Source organism: Artibeus jamaicensis, unplaced genomic scaffold (assembly GCF_021234435.1).
Source record: "Artibeus jamaicensis isolate MK-2021 breed Jamaican fruit bat unplaced genomic scaffold, CSHL_Jam_final contig_387, whole genome shotgun sequence".
NCBI classification, from domain to species: domain Eukaryota; kingdom Metazoa; phylum Chordata; class Mammalia; order Chiroptera; family Phyllostomidae; genus Artibeus; species Artibeus jamaicensis.
Genome location: NW_026521812.1, coordinates 12,496,660 through 12,508,714, shown reverse-complemented (window position 1 = coordinate 12,508,714; position 12,055 = coordinate 12,496,660). Strand labels below are relative to the sequence as shown.

The 12,055-nt window shown below is 36.5% G+C and overlaps 1 protein-coding gene across 2 annotated transcripts in view; it reads left to right on the top strand.

Annotated features, from left to right (window-relative positions):
• Positions 1-6,107, top strand: part of HSF2 (heat shock transcription factor 2) — a 35,610-nt gene extending 29,503 nt beyond the window's left edge. Inside the window, exons 11-13 of one of the 2 annotated variants that reach the window (XM_037139632.2) lie at positions 1,354-1,407; positions 4,105-4,189; positions 5,100-6,107. In XM_037139632.2, the coding sequence (XP_036995527.1) occupies positions 1,354-1,407; positions 4,105-4,189; positions 5,100-5,392 (432 nt within the window). In that variant the 3' untranslated portion in view covers positions 5,393-6,107. The remainder of the gene's footprint in view (positions 1-1,353; positions 1,408-4,104; positions 4,190-5,099) is intronic. The other variant, XM_037139633.2, reaches the window with a different exon arrangement.
• Positions 6,108-12,055: the final 5,948 nt, after the last annotated feature.

The window sequence follows — 12,055 nt, the reverse complement described above, 5'->3', positions numbered from 1 at the left end:
TGAACTGGCAGAGATTAGCAGTCACATATAACTGCTCTTAAGGAACTAGATCTCTTCATGTATCAGTATGTGATATGATAGGGGAAACAGTTAATGAATGAAAAAGAAGAGCTGGGGATATTTTTAGGTCTGTGAATGTGGAACTTTGAGAGGAGTTAATGTCTAGACAGAACAGAGGGAATTTGCCTGTGGCTTCTGCATTACATTCTGTCCTAGGAACTGTTTTGGTGTGCTCATTCTGTTAAAATGCTTTAATTGCCCTATTTCATTGCTTAGTCCATTCCCAAGGCTTTTAAAGCCAACAGAATGTGGCCTTATCTCCTGATTGGCCATGCTTTACTTTTTGAGCCTTATGTATACAACTCACTATTCAACTCAGAACTTCTGCGTTATTTGGACTGGTCATCTTATTCTTCGTTGTTGATAATGTTAGAACAATGTATTCTTCCCTCCGTCCTCTCTTTTCCAGATCCTAACCAGCCCCAGGGATTGACTGATAATGTTACATAGCTTCATACAGGCTTTTTGTTTATCTTGAGTATGTATATGTGTTTGTGTCTGTGTGTTTTCCTTCTTTTGTTCTCTTAACTCCTTAGTACTTTTGAGCTCTGCCATCCATTATTATTATTATGCTGGATTGTATCTGATCATATGTTGTTATTTGATGTTGTGCCTATTTTGTCTTTTAGATTGTAAGCTCCTGAAGAGCAGGAATAGTGTCTTCATTTTATATTGATTATGATGTCAAGTATTTCTTATATGGGTAATAAATCCCTATGAAATGAATGACTTTGAAACTTATGACAAACAAAAGTTATATCTGTGAACTGGCTGGATAGAGGAGAGCAGTAAGCAGTGGTCTTAGTGTCTACAATTTCCCTTGCTAGGTGAGATGAAACCAACAAGAAGGTATGCCATTTGTATTCTAGGAGCCACTGTCGTAGTGCAGATTCTATAAATTTATCACAGAATAGCAAATGGTCAGTGAAGGCTTAGTGTCAGGATAAGGAATGCAGTCCTGTTTGCCACTTAAGTCCCAGTGTATTTAGGGAGAAGAAGAGTAAAGGAAATGAAGGGAGAAGGAAGCTGTGGAAAACCACAGTTTGTCTCAAATGGTTACTTTATAGTTTTATAGAGAAATTCATACAATATCTAATGCATGGGCTAACTTGCTCTGATTGGTTTGTTTTTCTTTCTGCTTTCCTGCTTTACTCTTTCAAATTTATTTTATTGTATGGAAACTTCCTAGTACAGGAGCTACATCTCTTCACCCAACATGGCTGTATAAAAATTTGAACACAGTTAGTTTTTTTAAAATATTTTTAAACTTATCTTTCTTGTTTGGTCTTTCAGCTTTTCACTAGTTCTGTGCAGATGAATCCCACAGATTACATCAATAATACAAAAGTAAGTTTTAATTCATGTTGCTCAGGACCCATAGCTATAAGAATCTGAAAGCACTCCTAGTAAGTAGAGAGCAGTGTCACTCCCAGTTACGAAGCATTTTATCTTCTGACCTAATATGTGTGAACAAATAGTAAAATTTAGATGAAAAATCAGCTTTGGGTTTTGGGGTGTATCATTGCTCAGTTTTACTGGTACTTGTATGATTAACTACCAGTATGAAATCAGCCCTCAAAGTGCTGGCAGATCTTGTAATTAAACTTGGCATGTTCAAGTATGTCACTGAAATAATGTTATTAAAATACAACTTTTTTATGTTTTATGTGCTTGATTTTACATTCTCATTCCTTCAGTAAACTCAGCATTTTAAATTGAGAATTAGCTTTCACCCATATTCTTAAATAAGTTTCCTCATTTTATTAGAATATAGTAAAAGCTCAGGGATTTGTAGGTACTTTAGATAAGGTAAATTGAAACAAAGTATGGCTTTTAGACTTCTTTAAGTAATGGTTTTTGTTATTTCCTTAAAGGTATAGAAACTCCGGTAGGGATTAGCATGTGTTAACAAGAAATTCTGGTTTTTCATTAGTAAAAAGGATAGGTTGAGGTTGTTAGAGCAGACATTTAGAAATCATTATTTTACTTTGTACTGTTTATTGTCTTGAATAGGTATATGCTCTGTTTATCTTACATTTATACCAAATTGTTTAGTAATCCCCGTTTTTTATTGATTACAAAGGTAAATCAAGTTGTCTGAAATTTGTAGATTCTAGATTAGTGGAATCAAATATTATACAGTGCAAAAATGAACACATATCAAATAAATGAGTGATTACAGTAAGGGATTGTAATTTTTCTGACTACTATCATGTGTGAGGATAGACCAGCCACATTTTTTACATTTTCAAAGTTACAGCCTGGGTAACTTAGGACTTGAAAGAAGTTGTGAACTTTTGAACCAGAAAGTTTACTGAACATTCAGTTTTGGCTGATTTATGTTAGGGTTTGGCATATTTTTTTCTGTAAAGACCAGTTAGTAAATATTTTTGGTTTTGCAGTCCATGTGTTCTCTGTCATGTCTACTCAGCTTTGTGCAGAAGTAGCCACAGATAGTACTTTAAAGAAGGAGTATAGCTGTGTTCCAATAAAACTCCACAGATAGTACTTTAAAGAAGGAGTATAGCTGTGTTCCAATAAAACTTTATTTACAAAAGCAGGCAGCATGCTCTGTTTGGCATGCGTACCATAGTTTGTCTAGGTTTATGTTATAAGATTCTGTGGACCATCTCAGCACTATGTTTTAGTAAATATATTATTGAATGTTAGACCTTAAGTTGAATGATCCCATATCATGCATTTATAGTGAATGTAATATACTATTTATTGCTTAGACATTTGAGTTATTCTTTATCCTTAGCTCTCCTCTCTGTTCCAAAACCAGTAGCTTAAATACAGTTTTCAGAAATAGCTTTTAAACAGCAAATTGCATATTTCAAAATACTGTAGAAAAATTAAATTTGAGAGTGACTTTTCATTATAGTTCTAGAATCTAGATTGTTTTCGAATAATTGGCACATCCACTCTTATCCCCTTGGTTATTTACGTATTACATGACATGGATTACAATACTCTTTCCTAGTAAATGGGGATACTTTATACTTCTCAGCACAGAAATATAGGTGGCCACTACTAATGAATAAGAATTTGCATGGGAGCTGAAACCTATTTTTTATCTTGGTTCTTATATGCTTTATATTAACAGCAATGTCATTCTTGAAAAATATCCATTTTTAGGAAGTGTAAAAATAAAAATTCTGTTATTGCTTTAATGTTCATTGTGAATGCTAAATGAGAAATGTTTTAATGTAAATTTTTGGAAAGGTATTAAGTTTTTACTATATCTTGGTGTTTTTATTCTCTCTGAATACTGGAAACTTTTACTGATTTATTTTTTTGATGGATATCAGGGGAATTACAGGAATTAGTATGTTTATTATACCATATGTACCTAACCAGCATGCAGATCTATGGGACTTAAGGCTATTTATAAGAAATGGTGAACCTCTGCAACTCACTCTGAACATCGTTGAAAAGAGCATTGAAGAATTTAACAGCATTCGAGATTTAATTCCCTTAAAATCAGGTGTAAGAAGAGAAGACACTGGTTGAAAGAAGCAATTTAAATGACAGGAAAGAACCAAAGGAACCACGTAAAGGAAATGAAGAACCACTTTAACTTTGAGGCTTCCAAATACAGGGATAAATAGTCTTAGGATGCCACTGTGTTATCCTCAACTAATCTAAATATGTTCATTTACTCTGTGAATGAAGAGAAGTGTCTAGTACATTTTTAATGAAAACTGTTTAAAATTAGTTTAAAAATTACCTAATTACAAGTAATCTTGACTTATTCCCAGCTTTTATCCTTGACAAATTCTGTCTATTCTACTGTTGAAATCTTCCCTCCTTTTCATACATCTTTTCATCCTAGTTCAAGGTCTTTGTTTCATCCACTTAATGACAGCAATAGTTTTCTTAACCATTCTTGTTGCCTCTACTCAAATCTTTCCTGATGCTTCTCCTTCCCATATTTTTCAGATAATATACCAGTATTCACAATATTCATGTACCAGTTTTTATGTTTTGCTAGTTTCAGAAATATATAAAATATGAAAAAGTATTCTGTTATTTTTCTTTTAGTCTGAGAATAAAGGATTAGAAGCTACCAAGAACAATGTAGTTCAGCCAGTCTCAGAAGAGGGAAGAAAATCTAAACCCAAAACAGGTAGGTATAAATGTAGTGTACTAGTTTCTATAGAATTTTAAAATTAGGAATAATGTTCTGGCTGGGCAACTCGGTTGGAGTACAGTCCCCATACACCAAGCTCGTAGATTCAATCTCCAATCAGGGCACATACAGAAACAACCAATTTATATGCATAAAGAAGTGGTACAACAAATTGATGCCTCTGTATCTCTTTCTCCCTCTCTCTAACATAGAATAAAATAAAATTAGGAGTCCTACATAGGAACTAATGCATACCAATGAAATTTTTGCCAGGCTTAACAATAGAACACAGAATGTGCTGGTCTCATTTCTAGGCATAATGTGTCAAGGTTCCAGCATACAGAGAAAATTGAATTGGTGAGGTAATAGTTTTTAAAATTTAAGTTGTGTTTTTGTTTTTTCTGTTTTAACTTTAGAACTGAAAACACCTTCATTTTTTTAAAGATTTTTTTTTTTAATTTTTTAGAGAGGGGGAAGGAAGGGAGAGAGGAAGAGAAACATTGATGTATGAAAGAAACATCCATTGGTTGCCTCTTGTCCACCAGCTAGCTCTACACCTCTTATACATCCATTGGTTGCCTCTTATGCACCAGCTAGCCTGCAATCCAGGCATGTTCCCTGACTGGAATTGAACCCTGCAGCCTTTGGGTTCCCAGACCAGCATTCGGTCCACTGAGCCACACCAGCCAGGGCAACCCTCATTTCTTAATTGTTGAATAAAAGACTAACTTTCTGGCTTGAACATTTTTTAATGTTTAATGTTCAGTGTTTACAGACAAATCCTGATTTCTTGTTTTGCTGGGTTAGTGATTTTATTGTGCACATCTGTTTCTATTTATTCTACTGTCATCTTGAACTCTGTAACAAAGTTGGTGATAAAAGTGCTATTTTCTAATCTTTGTTATAGATAAACAGCTTATCCAGTACACAGCCTTTCCACTTCTTGCATTCCTGGATGGGAACCCTACTTCTACTGTTGAACAGGGAAGCACAGCATCATCAGAAGTTATGTCCTCTGTAGATAAACCCATAGAAGTTGATGAGCTTCTGGATAGCAGCCTGGACCCAGAACCAACCCAAAGTAAGCTTGTTCGTCTGGAGCCGTTGACAGAAGCCGAAGCTAGTGAAGCCACACTGTTCTATTTATGTGAACTTGCTCCTGCACCTCTTGATAGTGATATGCCACTTTTAGATAGCTAAATTTCCAAGAAGTGGACTCTACATGTACATATTCATCAAAATGATGAACTATTTATTTTAAAGTATTATTTGGTACCTTTTTTGTAAATTGCTTTCTTTTGTTGTTTAATAGGATACTGTGGAATCAAAAGCACCTTTTGCTTTTCTCACTAACCACACACTCTTGCAAAGCTTTCAGATGTTACTCAGCTATGTAGGTACACAAGATTTAATGCACATTGGCATATCTTTAAGTTGGATTCAGATGGGCATTTTTCTCCAGTTGTAGAAAATTTGAATTATTTTTTATATATATATATGCCCATTAACCCGTTATTAAACTTTTGTTTGTTTTACTTGTTTGATGCTGTCTGTCTGCATTGAGTCTAGTCACTAAAATTAATGGTAGAACTACTAAAACTTTCTCTGTTCCAATTACTTTTACTAAGTATTTTTCACTTGGCTTATTTCTAAAACTGGGAACATAAAGTGCCTGTATCTTGTAAAACTTCATTTGTCTCTCCTGGTTCAGAGAAGTTCATTCATGTTCAACAGGAAAGGCAAAGTATGCATACATGAGTGCTTGCTGTCTGATACAGTTCCAGTTATGTCTACATAGAGGGGGTGGGGACGGCATCAGCCCAGTCCACCTAGTTGGGCTAGTTTTAAGTACAAGTTTTTTGGTTTGTTTTTTTGAACCATAATATTTAGTAAAATAAATATAATGAATGTTGCATACTAGTGTCTGTTATGTGTTTTCTTTGGAGGTGACACTCACATGAGTTACACCATGATCTTTGTGCCTCATCCCAAAAGATAGCCTGTGGATTGCAGTAAGGGAAAGTATAAAGTTTCTGAACTTAATGTTTTATATTTCTTTGTTGAAAAATTATAGTGGCTTTCTTACTATGTTTCTAATAAAGAACTAAGAGAAGTATGCCTCTCATTGTTCCAAATGTATAAAGAACATTATCACTGGATAAGGGCTTACAATTTTTGTCCTGCAAAAAGATGAGAATTCCAAATCACTTTCTGTCTTTGGAACAGATGCTCAGAGGATTATTGAGACTTCATGCAAAACAAGGCCACCTTTTTCTTTTATCGCTTAAAGATTCAGGCAGGGTGCTGGAAGCCATATGGATAATATCTGAATATATTACAGGGCTACTTTAGGAATTACAGAGATGGCTTCCCTATTGGGCATATTGTTTCTTAATACCTTGGAATTTCTCTATGATGTAAAAATTCACAGTAAAGCCTAGCACAGAGGGATAGTAAACCTTTTCTTAGCTAGCATATCCTAAAATACTTCACTCAGACAGTGGAATCTTGGTTAACTAATTAAAGACCTCAGAACAGTTTTCTGCATAAGCTTTTCATGGAGTTTTTCAGGTGAAAGGAGTTGAAAGACTGAAAGGAGAGATAACTTCAGAAATGACTCTGTTTCTCTTCCCTTCCTCGTTGTGGGATATGATCATGTTTCTTCTTGGGGACATATTGGAGCTTTGGAAGTATTCTAAAAATGCTTTTGAAAGACTTTATACACCTAGTAATTTTAGGTTGACATTTTAAGGTTTTCTCATCTGAAGTTAGAGAATTCAAATGAATTTAGGATGTTAATGACTATTTTAAAAAAATTATCAGGTATTTCTTCTAAATGTAACTAAAATAATCTAAATACCACAGTGATTTGTTACATTTCACCATTCATTTCACTTCCTCAAAGAATTTTACCCTATTTTTATTATGGAATTAAAGTCATGCAATTAAAGATGTCACACTTCTCTACAACTAAATTTGAAATTGTTTTCTGTACACTTAAAATTCTAAGTGTTAAAAAAGTCTCCAGTTATAAATACATGATTCATCAAAACATTACAAATATATGTGGCAGAGACTGTTAACTGATTGACAAACCATTTCCTCTTCCCATCATGCAGTTAGGTCATTTCCACCTTTGTAAATCAGGGTAGCTATGTATGTAACTGAGTTCTGATAAATCAAAGAGAAGTGATGCATAGAACTTCCAGGTTTGGTCTGTGAAAGCCTTCCTCGTGCAATCAGCCACTAACTTCATGCAGAAGAGTGTGTGGCTTCCAATATACACTTAAGAAGGAAGAAACTTGGCTTCTGGAATCAGTTTAGAGGAGAGCCACCCACCCATCCTGTAGACCCATGAAGTCTAAAATGGAAACCCAGTTGTAAGTTCTGGTAAGGGGGCAACAAACTTAACGTTTTCTCCCTCTGAATTTTCTTTGCTTCACTTCTTACAGTTTTAGTGTTACAGTCCAAATTTTGATGAACTGTTACTAAACAAAAATCAGATGTACTTCTGATTTTTATCAGAAGTACATCTTTTAGTGGATGAACAGATCTTGAGAGTTTCTTCCCTATTTTTTAAAATTCAGAGAATAATGTCAATATAGTAGTAAGGTTAACTTTATTATTTTTTGCTCTTATAAATGTAAAGTTCTAAGAAACTTAGTTTATAACAAAAATTAGATTAAAATAGAAGATTTTTTACTGATGTCATTTAATCTTTGAACAACTTGAGGAATTATATACCGAATTCACTATTACGAAGTGTTTTAAAGTGATTTTAATCAGCTGGTGACTTAATTACATCATCTTTTAATTTTTGAGAGGAACTCAATAGAAAACATCAGAATTACCAAAAGTTTTTTTTTACAAGTCATTTAAAAAAATATAAGTAGTTGGCATATATTGTAGTTGTACCTTATGGTGATTCGGTATTTTGAAAAGTTTACAATGTGATCACCTCACTAATTCTACTGATCATCTGTCACTGTGTTAACTTACCACAATATTATTGACTATATTTCCTTCCACCTTTTTCACCCTTTCTCTCATCTCCTCCCCCTGGGTAACCAACTATCCCTTTGGTCTGTTATTATGAGTCTGTTTTTGTTTTGTTCATTTTCGTTTAGATTCTACATATAAGATGAATAGTTACACACTCTCTTTCACACCAATATTTTAAATTGTTTCTACTTATTTAGATTTTATCCAAGTGCCTTGGTAAGATTCAGAATGGATGAAAGGTCTATCAGTTTTGTCTAATGTGAGAATAATTGTTAAGGATAAAGCCTTGTCCTGAGGCATATTTTCAGGCAGACCAACTCTAGGAAACAGTACACAGGGAAATTGAAGATCTGGGAACTGATTCCTTTAAAAATAATTTAGCTTGTGTTTACCAGACAAAGTGTGTACTATTTGGAAAACAAGTATCAAATTGAGAGGCTACACATCTCTATCCCATCTTCAACTTTCTCCTGCCTCAGATGTAGTAGGAAGTAGCTTGTGAATTACAGAGCTAACTGTTCCACTTAGGGTGTCAGTACTCAGGTCCTCAAATACCATTTGGTTCAGTGTGGTTTCACTATAACGATAAGGAAATCAATTCCCAGCTGAGATCCCTGTGCAGAGTTTGCATGTTTTCTCCATGTCTTTGTGGGTTTCCTCCAGGACTCCTTTCCTCCCACATCCCCACGATGTACACACGAGGTGAATCACCCTAAATTGTCTCAGTTGAGTGTGTGTGTGAGGGTGCCCTGCAATTCGTGTTCTGTCCAGGGAACCACGTGGTTCCCACCTTGTGCCCTGAGCTGCTGGGATAGCCTCTGGCCACCTGCAACCCTGAACTGGAAGTCATCTTGTGTTTTATACATCAATTTAAGAAAGGATAAAAAAAACATTTATTTCAGTGTTGATCCTGGAAGTGTTTTGGGTCTTCATTTGGAAGTTTGGTGATGTTTCTGTGACCAGAAATATGTCAGATTTCAACTCCTGCTTTTATCAACTCATCAATGGTGAAGTTTTGTTTTATTAAGTTAGTTTCTGAGAACCTACAGGTGATGTTAAGAGAAGATTTACTCTGATCACACACACGGCATATCCAGGAATTGAGAAGCTGAAGTGTGAGAAAGTCTGCACACTGGGAAAATGACCAATGACAGTCACTATGATGAGCATATACAGAATATTTATTTAAGAATTAGCACCTAGCCCTTTGTTTCAAGCATACATGAAATATTTTTTGAGAACAGGTTGCATATTAGGCAACAAAGGAAATTAACACATTTCAAGGAATTGGTAACAGGCTTACAAGTAAGCTAGACCTTGATAGTTTTGAGGAATACTGGCCTGATGTGTTGTGTCCTCAATTGGGGAGTTACCTGATGCTTTTTCCATGATTAGACTGGGGTTAGGGATTTGGGGAAAGACCAGAGGTGAAGTGCCACTTTCAGCATATGAGGGGAACCCCCTCCCCAAACCCAGAACCATCTTCTAGAGGGCAGGCCCTTGGTAACACAGGCTTCCCCTGTGAGTGCCCTAGGAACCCATCTGCAGCAGTTACACCAGTGAGAGGCTGCATTCAGGTTCAGAGGGGTTGTTTTTAAGACTCTTCAATGTGTTTGTCCATTTCATGACAGGTGACTTAGGAGCACACCTGCCCACACTGTAACGAATGTGAGCAGTTTTTGACCCAAAACAGCATGACCCCCCATCCTAACCACTCTATTCACTTGATCTCACCCCAGTCGACTGTTTCTTCAATTAAAAATGTCTTGTAAGAAAAACGTTTTGCCAGTGTGGAAGAAGGGAAACAAAAAGCAGCAGAAGCACTAAAGGGCATCAAAATCAATGAGTTCAAGAACTGTTTTCAACAGGGGAAAAAAGTCTCAATAGGTGTATTGCATCAAACAGAGTACTGTGAATGTGACTGAAGTTTAAACATTTTAGAATACACAACTTCTCAAAACAAATCCCAGTATTTTTGCCCCCACCCTCAGTATATCAAAGGTACATGCTATCAACCTGATTTTTTCAGTTAACCGTGACTCAGGAAACTGGAATATCAAAGGGAACATATCTATGAGCCCAAAGATTCTATAATACCTTCCATGCTGCTTCAAAAACAATCCAAAAAGGATGACGATAACTGAGAGATTCAGGGTCTTTTTGATAAATTGAATCTAATCAAAATTACACACTTCTGGCGGCCAAGATGGAGGTGTAGGTGGAAACACTGTACCTCCTCTCACAACCAAGTTTAAAGACAACAAGGATTTAGTAAAAAAAAAAAAATGCAGCCAAAACAGAAAATTGAACTGTACCACAGTCTGACAACGAACCATTCAGCCAGACCAATAAACCAGGCAAAGGAGCAAGCAGTGAGACAGACTGTGTAAACCAGGGCCCCAGCAATGGGAATTAAAGCCTAAAAGCACCAATTGGAAAAACTTTCAGGGGGTCGAGGTACCGGGAGAGGCTCCCAGACTCAAGAGAGTTTGTTGGAGAGACCACGGGGTCCTGGTGGGTGCACAAGCCCACACACCCAGGAACCAGCACTGGAAGGGCCCAATTTGCTTGTGGGAAGCAGCAAAGGGGACCGAAATCCAAGAGACCGAAAAAAAACGATATTGCCCCTCTGACCCCACCCCCACATACAGTGTTACAACCTAGCGATCTGGGTTGCCCTGTCCTGGTGGCTCCATACCTCACACATAGCAGGTGCAAACAGACCAAAACATTATGGCTCAAGAACAGCTCAAAGCCCTAAAGCCAATACTTCTAAGTGACCAAGAGATAGCCAACCTATTAGATACACAGTTCAAAACACTGGTGATCAGGATACACACAGAACTGGTTGATTTTGGTCGCAAATTAGATGAAAAATGAAGGCTACACTAAGTGAAATGAAGCAGAATGTACAAGGAACCAATAGTGATGGGAAGGAAACTGGGACTAAAATCAATTGAGTGGACTAAAAGGAAAAAAAAATGACCAAACGGAAAAGAATGAAGCAGCAAGAATTCAAAAAAAATGAGGAGAGGCTTAGGAACCTCCAGGACATCTTTAAATATTCCAACATCCGAATTATAGGGGTACCAGAAGGGGAAGGGGAAGAGGAAGAGCAACAAGTGGAAAACTTATTTGAACAAATAATAAAGGAGAACTTCCCCAATCTGGCAAAGGAAACAGACTTACAGAAAGTCCAGGAAACTCAAGAGTCCCAAAGAAGTTGGACCCAAGGAAGAACACACCAAGGCACATCATCATTACATTAGCCAAGATTAAAATGAAGGAGAGAATTCTAGAAGCAGCAAGAGAGAAGGGGACAGTCACCTACAATGGAGTTCCCATCAGACTGTTAGCTGATTTCTCAAGAGATCTTCCAGGCAAGAAGGGGCTGGAAAGAAGTATTCCAAGTCCTGAAATCCAAAGATCTACATCCAAGATTGCTTTATTCAGCAAAGCTTTCATTTAGAATGGAAGGGCAGATAAAGCGCTTCTCAGACAAGGTCAAGTTTAAGGAGTTCATCATCACCAAGCCCTTATTATATGAAATGTTAAAAGGACTTACCTAAGAAAAAGAAGAAAAAAGATGAACAGTGAAAGAAAGCAAACTCACAGTTATTAAAAACCACACCTAAAACAAAAGCAAACTAAGAGGACAGGCAGATCAGGAGCGGAACCATACACATGGAGGGTTAGCAACAGGGGGGTGGGAGTAGGAGACGGGGAGAAGGTGCAGAAAATAAGTAGCAGACAGTAGATAGAAAATGGGGAGGGCAAGATTAGTATGGGAAATATAGAATCTAAAGAACTTGAGACACGTGGTCATAAACTAAAGGGGGGAACGGTGGGGGAGGGGTGTGC